Source organism: Octopus sinensis, linkage group LG26 (genome assembly GCF_006345805.1).
Source record: "Octopus sinensis linkage group LG26, ASM634580v1, whole genome shotgun sequence".
NCBI classification, from domain to species: Eukaryota; Metazoa; Mollusca; class Cephalopoda; order Octopoda; family Octopodidae; genus Octopus; species Octopus sinensis.
In genome coordinates, this window is record NC_043022.1 from 1,390,115 (window position 1) to 1,417,206 (window position 27,092).

The 27,092-nt window shown below is 37.2% G+C and overlaps 1 protein-coding gene and 1 long non-coding RNA gene across 4 annotated transcripts in view; one reads left to right on the forward strand and one right to left on the reverse strand.

The window, feature by feature from the left end:
- The window catches only part of LOC118767982, a 71,657-nt gene extending 55,523 nt beyond the window's left edge, over window positions 1-16,134 (reverse strand). The window contains exon 1 of the long non-coding RNA XR_005003901.1: window positions 15,527-16,134. This is a non-coding gene — a long non-coding RNA (uncharacterized LOC118767982). The remainder of the gene's footprint in view (window positions 1-15,526) is intronic.
- The window catches only part of LOC115224754 (rab GTPase-binding effector protein 1), a 139,758-nt gene that overhangs the window by 58,798 nt on the left and 53,868 nt on the right, over window positions 1-27,092 (forward strand). For 2 of the 3 annotated variants that reach the window (XM_029795647.2, XM_029795649.2), the window contains exons 6-7: window positions 772-897; window positions 22,518-22,634. In XM_029795647.2, the coding sequence (XP_029651507.1) occupies window positions 772-897; window positions 22,518-22,634 (243 nt within the window). The remainder of the gene's footprint in view (window positions 1-771; window positions 898-22,517; window positions 22,635-27,092) is intronic. The other variant, XM_029795648.2, reaches the window with a different exon arrangement.

The window sequence follows — 27,092 nt, forward strand, 5'->3', positions numbered from 1 at the left end:
ATCACTGTAAACTGCGCATATTTCTTTGGTTGCTTGTGAGGCATTTTTCCCTTTATGGAAAAAGAAAAGCATCAAGTACCGAAAGTGAACTTTCTTACCTTCCATTTTAAAGGGTTACAGAATTAATACAGGTTATAGGAACATAAACCTTCATCCATGAAAAGTTAGCTTAACCCTTTAGTGTTCAGATTATTCTGCCAAATGTGATGTTTGTTTATTTAAAATGGTTTGAATTAATCCTGTATTATCTTGTAGTTTAGAGATTTCAGTGATGTGATTATTTTAGTTTAAGAATGACATGGTAGGGCTGAGGTGAGAGGCGAGAGCTGGTCAGTTTCAATATAAAACAGGTTAAATATTTTGGCCAGATATGGCCAGTTTGAATGCTAAAGGGTTAAACTGTGCTCTAAATGGAGGTGTAGTCAAATCCTATTTTATGGGCTCAACAATGTTCGAAAATAAGTCAAAAGGCAAGCTACTATAAATCGGCACAAACTTTCCAGACAACCCAATATATATATATATGCATGAAAATTTCTGTCTGTCTCTCTATCTCTCTATCTATCTATCTATCTATATATATATATGTTTGTTTGTTTGTTTGTCTGTTTGTCAATATCTATATAAATATATACATGCATATGTACATAGATACAAATAATGTCTCTCTACCTGTCTACACCCACACACACATATACAGACACTCACACACACACACAGAGTCACTCACACATGCTTACGCATATATACCGTGGAATATCCCTCTCGCAGGCTAGCAACAAAATGAAGACCCTTCTTCTGCCGTCCTCTCCTACTTTGAAATCCAAGCCAGCACAAGCCAATCTGAAAACCTTGCTAACAGCCTTCAGGAAAGATGGCGACCACAAAGAACTCCAAGTAAGGCACATGGCACTAGATATATATATGTATATATATATATATATATATATATATATATATATATATATATATATATATATATACATCTATGCATATATGTATGTATGTATGTATAAATATATATATATATATATATATACACACACTGTAGATACCTGGTACTGTTTATTTGTAGACGCTGCTGCCTGCATGTTGCATTATTTCGTCTCTGTTGTTCTTGCTGCTGCTGTTGCCATTGGCGACAATGACGATGATGCCTTCACCAAATATCTGGCTTAACTTTAAAATCCCTCTCAGTTCCGTTGTGGCTGTTTGACCATTTATTTATTTATTTATTTATGTATATATATTTATTCATTTTGTTGTTGGCTGTCATCATCATTATTATTATTATTATTATTATTATTATTATTATTATTGTTATATTTTGTTTTATTCTTTGTAAATTTATTTTTGACTTTGATTTATTTCTCCCTCTCTTTCTCTCTCCCTCCCTCCCTCCTGTTTCCCCCTCTTCCCCACCACCCTTCCTTTTTGGACAAGTGTTTTATAGATACTCTACATCAGCGTATATGATTGTATGTGTACATATATATGTATTTTATATATATACATATATATATATATATATATATAATATATATATATATATATATATATATGTATAATATTAATAATACAGGGAAACTTACAGGGAAAAATTAGATTTAGGATTAAATCAAATTTCACAGTATAAATTTAAATTAAATTAGAGATAAAACCACTATTAGGCAACTCAAACAGTGATAAACATAAACCAATACATAAATAACAAAAAAAAAATATAATTAATATTATTATTAGGAGCACTCCGTCGGTTACGACGATGAGGGTCCCAGCTGATCCGATCAACGGAACAGCTTGCTCGTGGAATTAACGTGCAAGTGGCTGAGCATTCCACAGACACGTGTACCCTTAGCGTAGTTCTCGGGGATATTCAGTGTGACACAGAGAGTGACAAGGCTGGCCCCTTTGAAATACAGGTACAATAGAAACAAGAAGAAAGAGTGGGAGAAAGTTGTGGTGAAAGAGTACAGCAGGGTTCACCACCTGCAGGAGCCTCGTGGAGCTTTAGGTGTTTTCGCTCAATAAACACTCACAATGCTCGGTCTGGGAATCGAAACCACGATCCTACGACCGCGAGTCCGCTGCCCTAACCCCTGGGCCATTGCGCCTTCATAATTAATATATATATATAAAATTTTAAATTTAAATTATTAAAACTTTAAATTTTTAAATTTATATTTTAAAATTTTTATATTTTTAAATTTTTAAACTTTTAATTTAATTTTTTTTTTTTTAATATTTAACTAACCAAAAAGTATAAAAGAGTATATATATATATTATATATATATATATATATATATATATATATATATATTTCAGGTGTATTCCATTAGGAATGCAGTAGAGTTCAAAATTGATCTCGTTCACCCTTAGAATTACCAAATAGCCAGTAGTATTATGTTATACATCCAAGTCTAGGTTTAGGCATTCATCGGATGTGAAAGTAAAATTGAAAAGGTAGAGTCAACAAGAAGGCAGTATGGTAAGGTAGCTTTCTAATAAACACTACATGTTTCGATACGACATAGATCCACATCTACAGCTGGATTCCATTATACAGATAAACCGTTGCTTAACCCTTTAGCATTTAAACCGACCATATCTGGCCAAAAATATTCTACCTGTTTTATGTTCAAACTGGCCAGAACTGGTCTCTCACACCAACCCTACAATATTGTTTAAAAAATTAACAGCTACCTCATCAAAATCTCAAAGCTACAAGATAATGCATGATTAGTTCAAAACAATGTAGATGAAGAAGCATTCATTTTGGCAGAATAATGCGAACACTAAAGGGTTAATTTAAATCCTGTGTGTATGTTGATCTACATGGTATCGAAATGTGTAGTGTTTATTAAATAGATGTCTAAACGTTCTCCTTCTTGTTGACTCTATTTTTTCAAATTTATATATATATATATATGTGTGTGTGTGTGTGTATAAATGTAAGATCAAAGTGTAGGAAGAAAGTTGGCTTCAAGCAATCCGAGGTAAATATAAAAAACATCTTTCAGGAACATTAGTGGTTTCCTATACAGAGGAATATATCACTAATGGATAACAAATGAACAAATGGTTAAATAAATATATTCCCCTTTCATACGTCCTGACTTTAAAAAGCACCCATGACGGTGTTGCGTTAAAGCACCTGTGATGTTGGCATGTAAAAATAACCCAAGCACACTCTGTTAAGTGATTGGCATTAGGAAGGACATCCAGCTGTAGGGACCATACCACAACAAACAGTTGGAAGCTAGACAACTCCCTGTTAGCTTCATGTCAAACTATCCAACCCATGCCAGCATGGAAAGCAGATGTTAAACGATGATGGACACACACACACACACACTTATATATATATATATATATATTTAATTTAAAATTGAGGATAAAATCTTTATAAGAAATTATCAGTAGTTAGCGTGAAAAACCTCGTAAGAGAAAAAATCCGTAAATTTTTCCACTTTGAAAATATTTATTTATATTATATAGAGGGTACTACTATTCATAGATACCGCACGCTAGGAGGGACCCTTGTGGTCAAAACTACTAAAAATATATATAAATATATATAAATATATATATTTATATACAGGTTGTCCCAAAAGTCAGTGATGGGTTTCAATTTTTAATAACTTCCTAAACTTTACAAATGAATGCATGAAATTTTGATACAATTTAAAGGACATAATGGAAATTCATGTGCACTGGTCAAATTTTGCAAGACCACTACATCACATATGAAAAATGATATTGCTTGAATAGCAGCCCTTTTCGATTTCGCACAGCCATGCTCTTTCCAAAACTTGCAGCATAACACCCTCAAGAGTTTCAGACCCCAGTTCACTGATTTCTCTATTGATATTCTTCAATTGCACTAGGGTCTCCAGTTTGTTGACGTAAGCCCTCTTTTCAGGTATACCCACAAGAAAAAACTTTGGGCTAGTCAAGTCTGGGGAACGTGTAGGCCATTCAAAGTAGAGCTCACACAAGGTTCCAGCAAGATGGGGCAGCTGCTCATACCACAAAAGAAACAATGCAGTTGCTATGGCAGTGCTTTGGAGAGAGAATAACCCCTCACTATGGCAACGTCAACTGGCCTTCACTTTCCCCTTCATATGTAATGTAGAGGTGTTGCAAAATTAGACTTATACATATAAATTTCCATTATGTCCTTTATATTGGATCAAAATTTCATGCATTTATTTGTAAAGTTAAGGAAGTTATTAAAAATTGATACCCATCAGTGACTCTTGGGACACCCTATGTATATATATATCACTGTGATTACTGTGACCGACCAGGCCATCAGATGTTGCTACACATCGCTGGTCACAATGCGCTTCACATTGTTTTAGCCTTCAAATGGCGCCACCTCACTGGCTAAGCGAGCAGGCCTACAGGAGAAAGAGTGAGAGAAAGTTGTGGTGAAAGAGTACAGCAGGGTTCGCCACCCCCCCTGCCGGAGCATCGTTGAGCTTAAGGTGTTTTCGCTCAATAAACACTCACAACGCCCGGTCTGGGAATCGAAACCGCGATCTTCCGACCGCGAGTCCGCTGCCCTAACCACTGGGCCATGTATATATATGTATATGTAGGTATGTGTCTGTGTGTGTGTGTGTATATATATATATATATATATATATATATATATATATATATATATATATATATATATATAGAGAGAGAGAGAGAGAGAGAGAGAGACATGCATATGCACACGTGTGCATATATACTTGCATATCTTGTGTCTGTGTGTGTGTAAATATTCAAGTGTTGCATTGGCTGCATTCATAGAGCGTGAGACGTAATGCCATGCAATGTTAAGTATTTGTTCAGAGTTCAGATATGCCACTGTGGTCAGCCTTGTTTGCCATCTTTCCTGGCTTCACAAAATAAAGTAGCTGTTGAAGACCGGGGTTGAATAACTTGCCTAATGTTTTGTTTAAACATGTGGCATGACCTGGCCTGGCCTATGTTGGAATTCATCCTTGTAAGGTGGCGGTGTAGCAGAATTGGTGGAGCAGTGAAGAGAATGCCTTGTGGTGTTTATGTAAGTCCCTTCACATACAAATACTGCTAAGATCAACTTTACCAGTCACCCTCCTGGGTCACTAAACGCCCCTGTTAAGTGTAATCAACTAACTCCTTCTTCTCAAATTTATGGTCTTGTGTCTCTGGTGGAAATATTATTATTATTATTATTATTCAAGGTGTTGAACTGGCAGGATTGTTTGCAGGCCAGACAAAAGACTTAGTGGCATTTCGTCTGTCTTCTCATTCTGGGATCAAATTCTGCCAAGGTCGACTTTTCCTTCCATTTTTTGGGGTCAATAAAATAAGTATCAGTTGAATACTGGGGTGATGTAATCGACTTAATCCCTTCCTCCAAATTGCTGGCCTTGTGCCAAAATTTGAAGTCATCACCATCACCATCACCATCATTGTTATTATTATTAAGATGGTGAGCTGTAAGAAGCGTTAACATGCCAGGAAAACTGCTTAGTGGCATTTTGTCCGTCTTTACGTTCTGAGTTCAAATTCCACTGAGGTCGACTTTACCTTTCCTCCTTTTGTAGTCTATAAATTAAGTACCAGTTGCATACTGGGGTCGATCTAATCAACTGGCCCCTCTCCCTCCCAAATTTCAGGCCTTGTGCCTATAGTAGAGTAGAAAGGATTATTATTATTATTATTATTATTGAGTGAGAGAGCAGTGCATGCCATCAAAGTGACACTGGGGTAAAATATACGAAGCCCAGTATACCCATCATGACTAGCCGTGTGATAAGGGTACACTAGGCACATGCATCACAACCATATGTGTGCGACATGGTGATCTCATATCAAGATAAACAGCACATGACCTTGCAGGTGGGGCCCACTTAGAATTTTCTTCAGGTCGAGCAACCCATCCTGCTGAAAAGGTCCCTGAATATTATTATTATTATTATTATTATTATGACGCATGGCCTAGTGTTTAGGGTGTTGGGCTCATGATCGTGAGATCGTGGTTTCAGTTTCTAGACCAGGTGGTGCATTGTGTTATTTAGCAAGACACTTCATCCCGCATTGCTCTGTGATCACTTTGACACCTGATGCATGGTACACAGTGCAACTGTTCAAGCAACGTCGATTTGATGGAGAGAGTGGCACAAATATTTGATCACTATGAACAATATCATTTGTTGAGGTCATTTGGCAAAAGCTGAATGCTCATACATCATTTTCAATAGGAGAGTCCATCATATATATGGAAGCACTCCATCGGTTACGACGACGAGGGTTGCGGTTGATCCGAATCAACGGAACAACCTGCTCGTGGAATTAACATGTAAGTGGCTGAGCACTCCACAGACACGTGTACACTTAACGTAGTTCTCGGGGATATTCAGCGTGACACAGAGAGTGACAAGGCCGGCCCTTTGAAATACAGGTACAACAGAAACAGGAAGTAAGAGTGAGAGAAAGTTGTGGTGAAAGAGTACAGCAGGGATCACCACCATTCCCTGCCAGAGCCTCATGGAGCTTTAGGTGTTTTCGCTCAATAAACACTCACAACGCCCGGTCTGGGAATCGAAACCGCGATCCTATGACCGCGAGTCCGCTGCCCTAACCACTGGGCCATTGCGCCTCCACATCATATATATATGACCTTAACAAATGGTTTATTCATAGTGATCAAATATTTGTGCCACTCTCTCCATCAAATATATATATATTTATATAGGGTGCATGGCTTTGGGGTTAGGGCATTGCACCTGTGATCTGGTGATTGTGATTTCAGTTCCTAGACCAGGTTCTGCATTGTGTTCTTAAGCAAAACACTCCATCTCACTTCCACACCTGATGTGAGGTAACACCATTCACTTCTTCAGACAATGTTGATTTGGTGGAGAGAGAGTGAGCTAATGGGCAGCACGGACGTTTGATTACTATAAACAAATCGTTTGTGGAGGTCGTTTGGCAAAAAGCTGAATGCTCATACATGGTCTTCAACGGCAGAGTCCATCACACACACACACACACACACACACATATGGTGTGGTGTGGATTTATGGAAAGAAATCCCATAAAACTCAACAATTTTGATGATGGAGAAGAAATGTTAGAATATATAAATTCTCTTATATATTTTAGCATCTCCATTTTCATCAAAATTGTTGAGTTTTATAGGATTTCTTTCCATAAATTCACAACACACCATATACAAGTATTATTTTCATATTCACAATTTAACGCCAGTAAGCTACCAGCAAAATATGAAGAATCTATATTAATCTTTTTTTGGAAACCTCCAAATTAAAGGACGAATCTAATTCAATCTTTTTACAGATACAAACATATATATATATATATATATATATATATATATATATATATAAAAATTATTATTATTTGAGGGAATAAAATCCAAACTTAAAAGGAAAAAAATTCAATTTAGAAATACTAAATCAAATTTAACACAATATAATATATATATAAAAAATTAGAAAAAAAACACCCTTTATCAATTCAAAATGAACAATTAAATTACACCATCTAGAAAATTACATATAATAGAAATATTAAAATTAAAATATTTTATTGGTATTTTAATTTTAATATTTCTATTATATGTAATTTTCTAGATGGTGTAATTTAATTGTTCATTTTGAATTGATAAAAGGTGTGTTTTTTTATAATTATATATATATATATATATATATATATATATATATATATATAATATGTTTGTATGTATGGGACCAATCTTTTAAGGGCTCTATAGATCTTAATCCAGCCCTGCCTGTTGAGGTCAACTTTACCTTTCATTCCCCCTGGGATTGGTGAAATAAAGTACCAACCAAATACTTGGATTGATATAATTGAGTCCCTTTGCCACTGTCCGTCCTTCAAATCTTAGGTCTTTTGCTTATCTCAGAAGCAGTTATTGCTAAAGTCGGCAAGCTGGCAGAATTGTTAAGGCATCCAAAAAATTTTCAAAAGTGCCTAGTGGTATTTCTTCCAGTTCCTTACATCCTGAATTCTAATCCTGGTACAGTCATCTTTACTTTTCATCGTTTTGGGGTTGGTAAAAATTAAGTGCCACTCAAGTACTGGGATCGATGGTATTGACTAACACCCCTCCCTTCAAAATTGTTGGCCTTGTTCCTGAATCAGAAACCATTATTATTATTATTATTGAGTGAGAGAGCAGTGCATGCCATCAAAGTGCCACTGGGGTTCAAATATACAAAGCCCAGTATACCCGTCATGACTACCTGTCTGATAAGAGTATACCAGGCACATGCAACACAACCATCTGTGCGTGACACGGTGACCTCATATCAAAATAAACAGTGCATGACCTTGCAGGTGGGGGCCCAGTTATTATCATCATCATCACCATTGTATTTTCTGGCATACAAGTCAATGTTGTATATAATGTAAACATGTACTGTATTCATCCTAATATTATTACTATCATTCCAACTCCTGTTGCACTTCACATGGAATTTTTGGTCCTTAAAGTCATCTTGACATACAAGTCAACCCACCTTTTTATGCCTCTTAATTTTGGTCTACAAAATTTGACTTGTATGCTGGAAAATACAGTATTTTTACTCTCTTTTTTTTAAAAATCTGTTTCAAGGGCCTTGTTTGTTTCTTTCTATTCCTTAGTTTTCTTTTATTCATCAAAGAAAAAAGGGAGAGAGAAGTCAAATAGGGGCTAGATTTTTTTGTTTGTTTTTATTTTTCAATGGGCACACTTAGCGTACATTTTATTTCACAAAATTCTCAGGGGTTTCACGTTACCCCACAAAAGATATTTCTCTCTGAAAATTGGCTTCATGCTTCAGTGATCTTATTGTGATTTTCTTTTCTTCATTCATGGTTGTCTTGTCTTGTTTTTCAATTTATTTCCCTGGCATTCTTTTGTTTTATTATCTCTTTTTTCTTTTCTTGACTTTTCATTGTCTTTTTACTCAATCCATGTAGATTTCTTACCTTTCGTTGTTGTTGCTGTCAAAGGTAATTAATTGTCTTTGTTGAGGTTTATAATGAATATTTAATTTGTTGTTAATAAGATAATAATTTTTCAGGTTATTAACATTTATTCCTAGCGAGACAAAAAAAAATGTTTCTTTAGTCACAACAACCCCATGTCTTGGTCAGTTTGATCTTCAATTGTGATCAGGTGTCTTTTACCTGAGTGTGTATATCCATTGATGTTAGTGTATATAAATCGTTAGCCTTCAAGAGTGTTTGTTAACCCTTCAGCATTCGGATTACTCTGTCAAATGCTTATTTGTTCACATTGCTTTTAATTAATCATGCATTATCTTGCAGCTTCAATATTTCAATGATGTGATTGTATATTGTAGAATGACATCACAGGGTAGGTATGAGAGGTCATACCTGGTCAGTTTGATCATAAAACATGTACTATATTTGGGCTGGATATGGGCAATTTAAATGCTAGAGCAGTGGTTTTCAACCAGTGTTCCGCCAGTACAGTCCAGGGGTTCTGCAAGAAGTTACAAAACTGCTAAAATCAGCAGTAATTTTTAATTCTCCTGTGCAGATATGTGTGCATAAGACTATTAAATTATTGCACAGGGGTTCCTCGAGCCAGTGGAATGCTTCCTTGGGGTTCCGCTCCAGCAAAAAGTTTGAAAAGCACTGTGCTAGGTTAAACAGGTTTTGAAGAGCCTCAGAGTTCCACGAAAAATTTTTTCTGGTGTCTTTTAATAAAAACTTTATAAAAAATTTATCCTTAAAGAAAAAAATATGATAATCCACTATTTTCAAAATAATAGATGATATATAAATATATATATATATATATATGCTTGACTGCTAAATCCACAAGTTTTTAAAATTCTCTCTCTGTTTATTTTCTCTTATTCCTTTCTGTTAAAGAGCGTAGACTCGAAACACAAAAGACTTTCTCATTTTCCCGAGCATCAAACTAATACACCTGTTGATCATACACCTGTCTTTGTCTTTTGTTTTTCTGTAAATTTTAAGTATATATATATTTATTTCTTTACTACCCACAAGGGGCTAAACACAGAGGGGACAAACAAGGACAGACAAAGGGATTAAGTCGATTACATCGACCCCAGTGCGTAACTGGTACTTAATTTATCGACCCCGAAAGGATAAAAGGCGAAGTCGACCTCGGCGGAATTTGAACTTAGAACGTAATGACAGATGAAATACGGCAACGCATTTCGCCCGGTGTGCTAACGTTTCTGCCAGCTCGCCGCCATAAGTATATATATTAATGAATTAATTCTCTTTAGAATTATTTCTCTTTCATTTAATGCTTTATTAAAATTAGAGCTGTATGTGGGGTGGTTATTTGAAAAATATAGACAGGAGTCTTATAGTACGTGGAAAATTGTTTAACCACGCCAAATTTTGGAAAACATTTGGCCTAGTAGGTGAGTTATTACCCCTTAGTTTAGAGATAAAAGGCCCTAGTTTGAATTTAGATATGTTAAGGGATTTTATGACATTTAACAATGAAGTTAGTTATTTTAGTTAAATCACTCCCAAACTGGGTGTCAGTAACTTTGACATGGCCCCACATGTATAAACTGCGTTATAGCTTCTATGTAAAAGTCAAGGAGTGTGGCTTAGTGGTTAGGGTAATAGACCGACGATCATAAGATGGTGAGTTCAATTCCTGGTGATGCATTGTGTCCTTGAGCAAGACACTTTATTTCACGATCCCCCAGTTCACTCAACAGGCAAAAATGAGTTGTACCTGTATTTCAAAGGGGCCAGCCTTGTCACACCCTGTGTCATGTTGAATCTCCCCGAGAAATATGTTAAGGCTATGAGTGTCTGTGGAGTGCTCAGCCACCTGAATGTTAATTTCATGAGCAAGCTGTTCCATTGATCGGATCAAACGGAACACACATCCTGGGGTAGGGGTGGGGGCAGTAAACGTGTTTCCTCTATCACACCTGTTTCTGTCATTGATGATGCTTATGTCAGCAAAAACGAACCCTTTAGCATTTGAACTGTCCATATCCAGCCCGAGTATTCCACCTGTTTTATATTCAAACTGGCCAGATCTGGTCTCTCACACCTACCTTACAATGTCAGTGTAAAAATAAGCATTTGCACCATCAAAATCCCAAAGCTACAAGATAACGCATGATTAATTGAAAACCAATGTGAATAAACAAGCATCAGTATTGACAGAGTAATCTGAATGCTAAAAAATTAAATCCTTGTCCTGCCCAAATATTCTCCCTGTTTTATGTTCAAACTAGCCAGATCTGGCCTTTTACTCCTTTCCTACAATGTCATTCTAAAAATAGACAATCACATCAGCAACATCTCAAGGCTTTGAGATAATGCATGATTAATTCAAAACAATGTAATTCGATGTAAGCAGTATTCCGCCTGGCCTCTTACACCTACCCTACAATGTCATTGTTAAAATAAACATTCACACTATCAAAAACCCAAAGCTACAAGATAATGCATGATGAATTGGAAACCATGTGAATAGATGTAAGCATTTCATTTGACAGCAATCTGAATACAAAAGGGTTGAACATATTGTGAAACAAAAGACTATTTAAATGTTGTCAACCGCTCAAAGATCCACAGAATCTTTAAATTTGAAAAATTTTTTCAGAAGGCCCTAGGCCAACAGAGAACACTGCATTAGCCCACTCTTTTGTTAACCCCTGCACCAAATAATTAAGGCCAGAAATTTGGGAGAAGGGGGCTTGTTATAGATTTAACCCTGGTACTTCACTGGTACTTTATCATATCTACCTCAGAAGGAAGAACGATAAAATTGACTGCAACAGGATTTGAATATAAAAGAGACGTAACTAAAATGCCATGAAGCATTCTTGTCCAATATTTCCTTGGCAAATACAGTCCCAAAAGGGTTAAGCATTTCTTGTCTCTGCTGGTGCTGTTAACAGTCTGCAAAATTGTGATCTTCTGTAATTTCTGACAATCCAGATTTCTCTATAATTATTACGGAGATGTACTTGCATAGCAAGTGACCTGATCTGAGATCATGTGCTGGAACGAAAACAATTGCAGCGTGGGAGGTGTTTATAAGCCATTTAAGAAACACACAAAAACCGTTAGATTCACTTCAACATTTAAATTTAAGTTGTCAAAATATTTTCGTCGCTTTGAGACCGCGACCTGTTCACTGACAAAACTTCGTGTTGTTCTATAATTATTAAATTCACAATAAAGGTTATTTTTTGTTGTTGTTGACTGACCACAAGTTGGCTCCAGTCAAGTAGAATTATGATTAACCTTTTTGTTACTGTATTTATTTTGAGATGCTCTGTATTTCTTTCAATCGGTTTTAAATATAACAAAGAATTTAGTAAAATAACTTAGTTGTCATTAAGCTAGTGTTAGGAACATAAATTGTGACTAAGGTTTGGTGGAAGATTTTAATTCAGAACTTTTGAAAACAAGACATTTGTACTACAGAGCCAGAGGTGGTTTCAGCTGGGTTTGTATCAAAAAGGTTAATTTGCAGATTTTGTTTCATTTGTTAGAAATAGCAGCCAAATCTTGTGCAAATTGAAGACACATTTGACTGACTGTCTTAAACCCTTTTGCTACCATATTTCTGTTGAGATGTTCTGTGTTTCTTTCAATTAATTTAAAATATAAAGAATTTATTAAAATAACTTCATTATCATTAAGCTAGTGTTAGGAACATAAATTGTGACTAAGGTTTGGTAGAAGGTTTTAATTCAAAACTTAAGAAAACATGACATTTGTACTGAGAGCCAGAGCCGGTTTCAGGTGGGTTGGTCATGAAAGGGTTAAAGATGTTTCAACAAACTATTCTGTCTTTACTTTTCCAGACATAACGTGCCTTAAGCTATATTATCTAATGAGTCTTACGTATGGTTTGATGGATATTTAGCTGATGCTTCTAGCAGGCTGACTTAATATGTAGATATTCTCTTGTTGACCCTTATAGAAACACCCTAGTTTTGTTTTCTAACTTTGAAGCTATTTTAATTTTTTTTTTTGTAAATTCAAAATAAAATTCTCAAAACTGTAATAAGAGATGGCAGTCTTTAGCTTTAAAACATGAATTCTATCTTGTAAATATTCATACACTATCTATATTGTATTACTGAATATTCTGTAATGTATGTAAACTGACACTGTAACTTTCCATAAGGTTTGTTTATAAATCGAAATAATTTTCCATCAGGTGTGTAAATATTTCTATAACCTTTTCAAGATGTGTGAATGTATTCTTGCAAATTTTTCTAAATTTTGAAAATGTATTCTAAATATTTATAAATTGTGTGATGACTGTATCCTTGTAGTTTTTCTGTATTTCTGACAATGTACACCTGAAAATTTCTACATGATCATCACCATGCAATCTGTTCAATATACTCTATACAATCACCATCCAATACTACAGCACAACTCACACACCACATACTCTACATAGCCACCACCCAATACTGTAACACAAACCACACATGTACGCACACACACACTATACATCCTGTACTATCACTATTCAATACTATGACAAATGTCTGTTAAATCATGCCTTACCATAAACAAAAAATACAGAAAGAAAAGAACATGTTGGATATATAAATCTGGGGAGTCCTATTAAAGAAATAAAACCAAAGAAGGCTTTTGTTTCCCACTCAGAACTCTGGAACTCCCAGAACTATTTAACTCCCTTTCTTGCCCCATATATCCAACCCACCCCTGTTCATATTGGACATCTAACCTACACTGTATACATAAATGTTTTCAGACTGTAAATAACCTCATATTTGGAGCCCAAAAAAAAAAGAAAAAAAGTTTTCTATCTCTCATCATGAGATTAATGATAATGATAACAGTAACAATAAGATCTGGAAATAGAGTTAACTCGAATGTGGAGCCTAAAAACAGAAACAAATCCTATAATAATTGTTGCATTAGGTATGATAAAAAGAACATTCACACATGATACATAACAAGAACTCCAGGACTTACAAGTATATATAACATACAGAAAATAGCACTACTGGGCACTGCACACATCCTACGTAAAACACTTTCAATACATTAGAAATGAGAGCACCACAACAAACTACAGCACATACCCAAGGCACAGAGAGCTGTGCTCGGTAGTGCAGTGAAAGCACGTTATAAAAATAAGACAACAGAATAATAACAATAATAATAATAATAGTAATAATAGTAATAATAATTCCCTCTACTGGAAGTAAAAGGCCTCAAATTTGGGGGAAGGGATTAGGTCAATTACATCGACACCAGTGTGTAACTGGTACTTATTTAAGCAACCCCGAAAAGATGAAAGGCAAAGTTGACCTCGGCACAATTTGAACTTAGAGCATAGCAGCAGATGAAATACTGTTAAGCATTTTTGCTTGGTATGCTAACGAATTTGCCAGCTTACTGCCTTAATAATAATAATAATAATGATAATAATAATAATGATAATAATAATCTTTTCTACTATAGGCATAAAGTCCAAAATTTTGGGGGTGGTAGTTGATTAGATCGACCTCAGTATGCTTAATTTATCGACCTCAAAATGATGAAAGGCAAAGTTGATCCTATTGGAATTTGAACTCAGAACATAAAGACAGACAAAATACCGCTAAGCATTTCATTGGTTTCAATTTTTGGCACAATTTTTGGGGGTAGGAGGTAAGTTGATTACATTGCTCCCAGTGCTCAACTGGTACTTATTTTATTGACCCAGAAAGGATGAAGGGCAAAGTCGACCTTGGCGGAATTTGAACTCAGAACATAAAAACAGACGAAATGCTGCTAAGCATTTTGCCTGGTATGCTAACCATTCTGTCAGCTCACTGCCTTAATAATAATAATAATAATAATAATAATGGGCACATGTCTTCTACTGTAGCCCCAGGCCGACCAATGCCTTGTGAGTGGATTTGGTAGACAGAAACTGAAAGAAGCCTGTTGTATATATGTATATGTATATATATATATATGTGTGTGTGTGTTTGTGTGTCTGTGTTGGTCTACCCCACCATCGATTGGTGTGTTTACATCCCCATAACTTTGCGATTTGGCAAAAGAGACCAATAAAATAAGTACTAGGCTTACAAAGAATAAGTCCTGGGGTCAATTTACTCGACTAAAGGCGGTGCTCCAGCATGGCCGCAGTCAAATGACTGAAACAAGTATAAGAGTAAAGAGAGAGTATAATAGTGTTGGTCTGTCTATATCCCCGTAACTTAGTGGTTTGACAAAAGAGACTGATAAATACCAGACTTAAAGAAAAAAATGTACTAGGGATGATTTATTTGTCTACACACGTCATTTGCAGTGCTCCAGCGTGGGCACAGTCAAATGACTGAAATAAGTATAACATAAGGTAAAACAACTGGTGCCAGCTCAGATTCTACCACGAGTCGCAGTTGTGGCTCTTCTTCGTGGGAGAGGCTGTTCTTCGTCTGTAAACAGTTGGAAAAGTTTAAAAAAGGGAGGCAAAAAAAAAAAACTCACCTTTTTTAGTTTTTCCTTTGTTTTACTTCTTTCCGTTGTCTTCCAATGTGCCTTTGAGAAATGAGGGTCTTTAACCCTTTCGTTACCATGTTTCTCTTGGTGTACACTACCATTGTTTCAAGTAATTTCGAAAGGGGTGAAGAATTTAGTGAAATAATTGTCATTATTCAGCTGGTGTTTGCAACATAAATCACCATGGAATTTTTTAAAGGTAGGTGTTAATTTAAAACACTTCGAAACAGTAAGTTTGTACCACAGACCTGGGGTTGGCTTGTCAAAAGGGCCACACACTTTGCTTGGATCTTCATCTGTGAGGTAGTGTAGTTGTTGTTGTGGGTGGTGGTGCTGTTGGTTAAATGTCCTTTTTGTGTCTTTCTGATGCCAAACAGGCGGTAATATTGTCATCCGTGCCGACATGATATCACCAGCAATGGTGTCATGTTTTTTTTCTAAGGTTTTAGAAAATTTGTTAGCAATTATTATTTTTTTTTTTTGGTCTTAAAAGAAAAAAAAAAACTAAGTAGGAATCCTCCCATTTCTGCTGTAAATTAGAAATTAACAATCATTAAAATGATAAGAATGTGTGTGTGTGTGTGTGTGTAATATAGACAAATAGCTGTGTGTATGTGTATATCTTCTAACATACAATGATATAATATAGTGATATGTATGCCTGCAGTGTGTGTTTGTGTATGTGTGAGAGAGAGAAGACGGATAAATAACTATGTGTACATATATTTGTGTGTGTGTACACACAGACACACAGACACACACACACACACACACACACACACAGGTGTTTAAACAGGAGATAAAGTACTCTCTCTCATATATATATATCATAGTTTATTGGTTCAAAGTTGACAATTCAGTCTATTGTATGTTGATGGGTCTACATTCACACACACACACACACACACACACCCTACAAACACACACACACACCCCATGCACACATTCCTACGTCACTGTAATTAGCTTGATGAGAACCTATGAACTTTTATAATCGTTTTGTTTTTATTTCCTTACTTAATTCTTTTTTTCTTGTTTTTTTGTTTTCATGACTTATCTCCGTTGAACAAGTTATAAAACTTTAAAAAAAAAGTCTATCTGTGTTCTCTAAGATGTTGCCAACAACTACAACAACAACAACAATAATAAAATTAATCTAATTTTTATTTGACATTCGCTTGCCTTGTCTATTTGGTCCGCCTTCGTCCTGGGTGGATCTTGAATCTTAGAGCTAAAAAAAAAAAAATAATAAATTGCAAAAACAAACAAACAAACAAAACCAGCCCAGTAGCAGCAACGACATCACCAACAGTAACAGGTTTTTTTGTTTTTTTTTCTGAAATTTCTACATTGCATTATATAATATATACACACACACACACACACACATATGTGTATGTTCTGCTTTTTATATTTAACCCTACAGTCTCTTATGTGGTTTAATAAAGTATGTGATTGAGTATTATCTGGTAATTGATATTTGATTTAGATGTGTTTCTCCATTTTCTTATCTTGTATTAGTAATTTGTGGTAAATCATTTTACCTTTGCCCATATAATACAGTAAATGAATTGATTGCATCGCAATCATTAACATTTATGTATTAACTTTGTTGGGTACTTCACTAGCAGTATATTGGATGTGTGTTATCCCATGGAGGGTTGCATTTACAACCCCTATCTCAATTTGTATATATATATATATATAATTGGAATGACAGGCATCTTGGCATTTAGTCTTTTCTTTGGTATGGTTATATTTTGTTTTGGGTCTTTTCTTCATCCTTGCTTGTTTGTATATTTTTGTTGTTGTTGTTGTTGTTTAACACCCTGGCTTGTCCTAATCGAATAGTCTTATTTACAGTTTTATGGCTTTGTTTGTTTCAGTTGTTAGATTGTGGCCATCCTGGGGCACTGCCTTGGAAAGGTCTAATGGTATAGATTGAGCCCACTACTCATTGTATTGGATCCTTTTAAAATTTTTTTTTACTGAACTGCTAAGTTACAGGGATGGAAACAAACCAACATTGGTTGTCAAGTGGTAATGGGGACATGGGGACAAACAGACACACACACATATATGTGTGTGCGTGTATATATGTATACATATATACACTCGTGTGTGTGTGTATATATGTGTGTGTGTGTGTGTGTGTGTATACACAGACACAGACATTTATGTTTATATATATGGTCAGGCTGGAACTATAGAAGACGCTTGCCCAATGTGCCATGCAGTTGGACTGAACTTGGAACCCTGTGAATGGGAAGCAAGCTTCTTACCACACAACCACAAAAAAGAGAAAAGAAAAAGAACTGATCCAGCTATGACAGTCTGACCTTTTTCTTTTTTTTTTTCCACCCTTATACTTCTTGGACCACTTCATCTAATATTTTAGTTTGATGTCTTTTTCTTTTCTTTTTTTTTATTGTTGCATCTGTAGAGTCTGATTGTATGGTATCTGGGCTGTTATTTCTAGCGAGGCAAAAACCTCTTATCCCTGTCCCCACCAAAAAGAAAACGAACCCTTCCTATGCTGATATTGTGAAAGAGTAGTCCCCACATGATATTGCTAAACAATTATTAGTTTTCTTTTACATTAACAACAACTAAAACAATCACCCCCCTCCTCTAAGCCAAGGTACTCTTCCCCTCTGAATTATTATTATTATTATTATCAAGGTTGTAAGATGAGAGAATCATTAACGCACCAGGTGAAATGCTTACCGGTATTTCGCCTGTCACTACATTCCGAGTTCAAATTCCGCCGAGGTCAACTTTGCCTTTCATCCTTTCGGGGTCGATAAATTAAGTACCAGTCAAGTTCTGGGATCAATTTTATCGACTTACTCCCTTCCCACAAATTTCAGGCCTTGTACATGTATTAGAATGGATTATTATTATTATTCCTTTATTATTATTATTATTATTATTATTATTAAAAAATATACTGGTTTAGCAATGTTTATGTCTCATTTGTTCTATTTTTTTGTGCTGGTTTTTAAGGTCTAAATCCAACTTTGGATAAGCATGTAGCTCTAGTATGGCCAGAATTAATGGGTCGGAACTAGTGATGCGTGACTGGAGAATCTGGTTTTATTTTATATTCCTATATGTATTACTATTTAAAGTGGTGGCAGTGGGGCAGTGCCTCTAGATAATCTCTTTCTAGGTCCTTGTAGACGTGTGTGTGTGTGTGTGTGGAATGACTGAAATAGCTGAGTGATGCTTACTGGAGTTTGAACACTTGAAGCTCGGCATCAGAACAGAAGACACAAAGCAATGAATGTGGTGGTGAAGATGGTGTGTGTGTGAAGGGGATAGAGGTTGATGTTGGGGTTTTCAGTGGGAGCTTCAGTTTTAGAAGAAGAAGGAATGGTGGGGTTGAACAAGTTGAACAATAAAAGAATAAAAAAAGAGAATATATTGTAGGTGGAGGAGTGGCTGTGTGGTAAGAAGCTTTCTTACAAACCACATGGTTCCAGGTTCAGTCCCACTGCGTGGCATCTTGGGCAAGTGTCTTCTGCTATAGCCTCAGGCTGACCAAAGCCTTGTGAGTGGATTTGGTAGACGGAAACTGAAAGAAGCCCGTCGTATATATATATATATACATATGTGCATGTGTGTGTTTGTGTGTCTGTGTTTGCCCCCCCCCCAATATCACTTGACAACCGATGCTGGTGTGTTTACGTCCCTGTAACTTAGCAGTTCGGCAAAAGAGAGTGATAGAATAAGTAGTAGGCTTACAAAGAATAAGTCTTGTGGTTGATTTGCTCGACTAAAGGTGGTGCTCCAGCATGGCCACAGTCAAATGACTGAAACAAGTAAAAGAGAGAGTAACCATGGTAGCAGTGTCAATGTTGCTAGACGAAGGGATGAAGATGACGATGTAACGTAACTTCGTTAAAGGTTACCATCGTTTCAGTGGCCAGTGGAATCATTTCATCAATTAGCATATTGACGTGTATATATAAAAGACCCCAAAAATATTGATGAATGAGGTTGGCTCTAATAATCTCATTGGAGTACTTAAAGTCTCCGGAATATATCTTTTGAGAATTTCCAACAAATCTCTCTCTATATATATAAAGCTGAAGTTGTCTGTGGTTTGGTAGCCTTCAACTAACACTATCCCCTCCGAGACCCTGCGGCGCAAGTTGACCAAAATTGAGAGTGTGATAGAAGAAGGCTTGCTCTTCCTTCCGTAGAAAAAAAAAAATTCAAATCGGACCATGTTAACACCAAAAATTATTTACGTCAAAAAGGGGCTTTTTTTCTATGAAAATCCCTATTTTTTACGATTTTTTGACTGCTGTGTCGCCATTTTTCGGTGTATTTCAACCAGAAAAATGTTCACTTAAAGAGAATAACAAGCTACATAATGCAAAATTTCTACTTTTCAAAAATTCCTATTCTAAAGGATCGAAACAAACCCGAGCAACGCCGGGCGATACTGCTAGTAATTTTAATAAAGGGATATCGATACGCATTTCCGTGACAATATCCTTTCGTCCTGGAGATATTGGATCCACGTTAAATTTGCGCTTGCACGAATTACCTCCCTTAGACCGTGGTTTTTCTCCTCTTTCTCATAACGTTATTCACACACGCATTCATCGATTCCCACGGCATAGAATAATAGCAAACTGGAAGATCCGGCAGTTATTGCTGTTGCTATTTATCCCCAGGTCACTCCATAGGCTTTCCAGTCATGATCATCTCGTCCGTTTTGTATGTCCACGAAGTCATCGTCTTTTTCGTTTTCCTTTTCTATCTTTTTAAAATTTTCAACGTAGAAGGACATTTTGTTTGCAGGGTTTTTATTTTTAAGGGACAAAAAACAAGGAGCAACGCCGGGCGACACTGTTAGTAATCACTAAAGCCACCTGCCCTTATCAAATACTTCCCACTTCACCTTTTCCCCTGTTACTTGGTAACCTCATGAGGTTACCCAATAAGCACTTAATATACTCTGTAAAGTGGTTTGCATTAGGAAGGGCATCTGGCCATAGAAACCATGTCAAAGCTGATTTTGGAGCTTGATGTGGCCTAGCAGCTTGCCAGATCCTATGAAGCTGTCCATCCTCCATGCCACCAGCAGGGAAAATAAATGTTAAATGATAATAATTGTGTGTGTGTGTGTGTGAATATATATTTTGTCTGATGCTCTGACATTTCTATTTCTTTACTACTCACAAGGGGCTAAACACAGAGAACAAACAAGGACAGACAATAGGGTTAAGTCAATTACATCAACCCCAGTGCGTAACTGGTACTTAATTTATCGACCCCGAAAGGATGAAAGGCAAAGTCGACCTCGACGGAATTTGAACTCAGAATGTAGAGGCAGACGAAATACGGCTACGCATTTCGCCCGGCGTGCTAACGATTCTGACATTTCTGCCAATCCATTGCCCCTTCTCATTTATTTAATAATGACAAAATTTATTTATTAAATTCTTCATATTTCCAAAATTAATTGAAAGAAAGGCAGCAGGTCTCAACAGAAGTCTAGTAACAAAACAAAAGGGTGAAATTATATTTAAAAAAAAAAAATCTGTGGCATTCTTAGATCCTTCTTGCAGGACACTGTCTTAGAACCATGATAGTAAAGGTGTGAATGGAAGGAGATTTGACTGTTATTTCTAGCATGTCAAGTACCTCTGTAGCAACAGTCTCATTGACTCTTGTAAATGAGATGAGTAAAAGCAACTTAACCCTTCAACATTTAAACCAGCCCTCTCCAGCCAATATATTCTTCATGATTTACGTTCAAAGTGGCCATATCCAGCCTCTCACACCTACCATACAATGTTAGTTTCAAAAATATACTGTCTCTTAATCCAAATCTCAAAGCTTTGAGATAATGCAGGATGAATTCAGAATAATGTGAATCAATAAGGATTACAATCTGAATGTTCAAAGGCTAATTGTCAAGGATATATATATATATGCACACAGAGGCATGCACACACACACACACACACACACACACACAGAGGCACGCGCAAACACAGAGAAACTGACACACACGTAGACACATAAATACACAGACACATACACACGCATACACACATATAGATACACATAGACACAATATAGACACACACATATAGACACACGCATATAGACACACGCATATAGACACACGCATATAGACACACGCATATAGACACACGCATATAGACACACACACACACACACAGACACACACACACAGACACACACACATAGACACACATACATAGACACACACACATAGACACACATACATAGACACACACACATAGACACACACACACATAGACACACACACACATAGACACACACACATAGACACACACATAAAGACACAGACACACACATATTGACACACATAGACATACACATAGACACACATAAAGACACCCACTCACATAAAGACACACACAGACACACACACACATGCAGACACACACACACAGACACACGTGCAGACACACGCGCAGATACACACACGCAGACACGCACACACACATACACACACACACACACACCACACACACACAGAGGCACACACACACAGGCACACATATACGGACACATACACATAGACAGACACAGATACACACACTCACGCACACACTGACACATGAACACACACACACACACAGATAGGCATACACCCAGTTTCTGTTCACCAAATTCACTCATGTGACATTGACTGGCCTGAGGTTATAACAGAAGCCACTTGATCAAGGTGCTGCACAGTAGGACAGAACCTGAAACCACACGGACTATTTTCAACCAAGAACATCCTTTGTCATCAACATATTTGCAATTGTTTGATCTTTAAAGGGTCAACATAAAATTGTCTCAAGTATTTTCTTGTATTTTCTTGGATCAATTTATAACTTGTGTTTTTTTTTTTTCATTGTTTTTGTCGTTAGTTTTCCAATGTAATTTTTATTTATCTATTTATTTTAAAATTATAATTTAGGCCCAAGAAGATGCCGAAATATTGAAATCTGTGGTTCTTCCGTTGGAGGAAGAAATAAAACTTCTGAAAAGCAAGGTTCAAGAATCTGATGATAAAATAAAAGATTTAGAAAAACAGGTAAGAATTCCTTCTAAGCTTAATTTATTATTTTTCATACTGGTTCCAGCGAATAAGTTTTGGCCATGCTGGAGCACTTTGCCAAGTCTATTTGGGCTGACCAAAGCATTGTGAGTGGATTTGGTAGATGTCTGTGTGTGTTTGTACCTCCTCATCTTGAAAGTGTGTGGTAGTTGTAAATGAGTGTCACCATCATACAAGCAGTGTCGTTTGTTTCTGGTCTTTCATGAAAATGTAGAATTATCACCTAGGTGCATGGCCTAGTGGTTCGAGTGTTGTATTCGCAATCGCCAGATTGTGGGTTTGATTCCTGGGCCGAATGGCATGTTGCGTTCTTCAGGAAAACACTGTGTGAGGACCAGCATTCCAAAGAGTAGATCCACTGTTTCCTCTGCGTATTGTAAAAGGCAACTAAAAGAAGTTGGGGTAGGGTTTGCACTCCAATCTTGTAAAACCCTTACCAGCAACAACTACCCAAACAGACCCATGCGTTGGAGGGTTGTCACAAAGGTGTCATCTGCCAAGAGTCAGAGGGAGCCACCAACAAATGGTGAATGCAGTGACACACTTTTTACAGCACATGCCCCCATGCTACTGCTATTTGGGAATAGACAAAGGTTGGTGACAGGAAGAGCATCTGGCTGAAGAAGGCCTGCCTCAACAAATTCTGTCTAACTCTGCTCATGCAAACACGGAAAAGTGACCCTTAAAACAATACCTGTTGGTTGCAACTCCTGACAGAAATTAGGAGGGTTCTCAGATGGTAAAGGTTATGTAGGTTTGACCCCCCCCCCAGCAGCATACTTGTGGGAACTGGGGGGCTGAAGAGAGGTCACTTTCTAAATAGTTAGCATTAGGTTTTTAACACGTTAACAGACTCATGTACCACTGGTGATTCATCACAAACTTCACACAACCACCTTATGCCCCACCAGCAGTACATTTTCAAAATTTGGAGAAAATACTTGATCCTGTATCTTTGTCATGGCTTCAAGAATATTTAAATAACATGAGAGCTAAATATTAAAGTTTAATTATGAAATGGAAGCACTCCGTCGGTTACGACGATGAGGGTTCCGGTTGATCCGATCAACGGAACAGCCTGCTCGTGAAATTAACGTGTAAGTGGCTGAGCACTCCACAGACACGTGCACCCTTAACGTAGTTCTCGGGGATATTCAGCGTGACACAGAGAGTGACAAGGCCGGCCCCTTGAAATACAGGTACAACAGAAACAGGAAGTAAGAGTGAGAGAAAGTTGTGGTGAAAGAGTACAGCAGGGATCACCACCATCCCCTGCCGGAGCCTCATGGAGCTTTTTAGGTGTTTTCGCTCAATAAACACTCACAACGCCCAGTCTGGGAATCGAAACCGCGATCCTATGACCACGAGTTCGCTGCCCTAACCACTGGGCCATTGCGCCTCCACTTAATTATGAAATATAAAAATGCCAAAAAACTACATTTCCTTGTAATGAAACTGTATACAGTCTGACCACAAGAACTACATGGTGTCACTGGTAAGTTCTAGGAAGAATCCTTGGTGGTTAATGTATTGAAGTGTTCAAAGAAATGGTATCAACAGTGACCTGAAGTCTTTCAACATAAGGGATAACACACATATATACGACGGGCTTCTTTCAGTTTCCGTCTACCAACTCCACTAACACGGCTTTGGTCGGCCTGAGGCTATAGTAGAAGACACTTGCCCAAGGTGCCACGCAGTGGGACTGAACCCGGAATCATGTGGTTTGTAAGCAAGCTACTTACCACACAGCCACTCCTGCCAACCAATGAAATATATTTTGTTGTGGTATAGAGGTTATAGGTGCAGGTATGGCTGTGTATGACCATGAAGTTTGATTCCCAACTCTGGTTTTGTGTTCAGTCTGGCACCTTGGACAAGTGTCTTCACTATAGCCTTCTATCTGATCAAAGTCTTGTATTAGATGGAAACTGAAAGAAGACTCTGTGTGTGTGTGTGTAGCATGTGATGATTGACCAGACCATTGGATGCTGTTATACATTGTGGTCACAATGCGCTTCACATCGTTTTAGCATTTGAATGATGCCACACCCTGCTGACTAGGTAAGCTGGCCAACATTGCCCCTGATTGGAAGGCTATTCGGTCACAGGGTTCACCATTTACAGCTGAGTGGACTGGAGCAACATGATATGAAGTGTTTTGCTCAAGAACACGAAGCACTGCTAAGCCCAGGAATTGAACCCACGACCTGGCAATCATGAATGCAGTACCCTTCCCATTAGGCAATGTGCCTTCACACACACACACACAAATATTTATGTATGTATGTGTGTGTATTTGTATGAATGAGTTTGTATTTTCACATAAACAATATCCGCTGATTCTAAACAATGGCTTTGCTAACAGTGTCATTTGTTTGTAGTCTATGACAAAAGCATGTCCAGGCTTCTTAATATACAGGAATCCCTTGACTGTCGTGGGTGTTACATTCCAAAACCCCCCACGATAGGGGAAAACCTGTGAAATAGAAACAGTACTGTATATATATTTTTTAAAAGTTATTTATATAATTTGTATGTATTTATTTTATTATAAATTCAAAACAAAACCACGGAGGAATCGACGTAGGCTTAAATAATAAACTGTGATCGGTGAACCATGATATGGCAAGGGATTACTGTATCCAGACAGATTGTGCTATCTTTGCAAACCAAAGACTCATTCATCCAGTGTTTGCTTGTTTCCCTGTTGTCTGCGTAAAACATGTCCAGGGTCCAAATTGTTTGCTGTTCAATAGACGAGGGAAGTATTAATTAGTATCTGACTTTGGAAACAAATGGGGGTTTGGCCACTGGAAGGAGGCTCTGGCTGTAGAAAACTCTGCCCACCGATATACTCTTCTCTGACTCGTACAAGCATGGAAAAATAAATGTTAAAATGACAGTGCCAGTATCAGGGCAAAATCCCACCCCAGGGCAAAATCCCACCCCTGGACAAAATCCACCCCAGGACAAAATCCACCCTTGGACAAAATCCACCCCTGGACAAAATCCCACCCCTGGACAAAATCCCACACCAGGACAAAATTCCACTCCAGGACAAAATCCACCCCAGAACAAAATCCACCCCTGGACAAAATCCCACTCTAGGACAAAATCCACCCCAGGACAAAATCCACCCCTGGATAAAATCCCACCCCAGGACAAAATCCACATCCCCTAACAAATTCTAAATAAAAATATCAACTAATAAATATTTTAGATTTTTAAAAATAAAATTTCACTTTGCTAAAATATTTTTATTGTAAAGAAAGAACAACATCCTGGGGGATATTGATTGCCAAAGATTTTGTCCTAGTACCGCCAGTGCCACATATAAAAAGCACCTGTGACGGAGCCACGTAAAAATCACCCATGCTGGTGTTAACGTAAAAAGCACCCAGTACACACTGTAAAGTGGTTGGTGTTTGGGAGGGCATCCAGCTGTAGAAACCATGCTAAGACGGACAATAGAGCCTGATGCAATTCTACAGCTGGCCAACTCCAGTCAAACCGTCCAACCTGTGTCGTCATGGAAACTGACATTAAATGATGATGATGATATCCAGTACAATCAACCAATGAAATACTTGTGTGCGTTTCTCCAGTTGCTTCCACTTCTTAACAGTACATAATGATTTATGCCTTACTCAAGTGCCTCCTTGGAATTAAGTGGACTCAACTCTTGATAGTTAAGTGCAGAAGGAAAATGTCGTTTGTAGTCTGCATCTGGGGACTGTGGAATCCAACCGAAGACTGCTTGTGATGACTGTAATGTATTCGGTATTGGAGGTGGTCTGTGGCAGAATCAGTAGAGTGCCAGGCAAAATGACCTGTGGTATTCAATTATGCACTTTTATATTGTGTGTCCAAACCTTGCCGAAGTCAACTTTGCCTTTTGTTATTCTGGTGGTGGTGGCAGTAGAGTATTAGTAGTAGTAGTAGTATCCTTGTGGTGGCGTGGTGGCGTAGTAGTATTAAGTATCAGTCAATAACTAGAGTTTAAGCAATTATAGTCCCTTCTTGCAAATTTGCAGCTGTGAAAGTTTGAATCATCACATTATTATTGTTGTTGTTGTTATTATTATTATTATTATTATTATTATTAAGGTGGCAAGCTGGCAGAATCGTTAGCATGCTGGGTGAAATGCTTAGCGGTATTTTGCCTGTTGCTATGTTCCGATTTCAAATTCTTCCGAGATTCACTTCGTCTTTCATCCTTTCGGGGTCGATAAATGAAGTACCAGTGGAACACTGGGGGTCGATGTAATCGAGTAGTCCCCTCCTCCAACATTTCAGGCCTTGTGCCTATAGTATTAGGTTGTCCCAAAAGTTTGTAAACACTTGCGGAAATTGAATTTTTACTCGCCAGGTACTAACAAAAACAACAAAAATTATTCCTCAAAATAAAGACCATTATTTTCCAAGACTTTC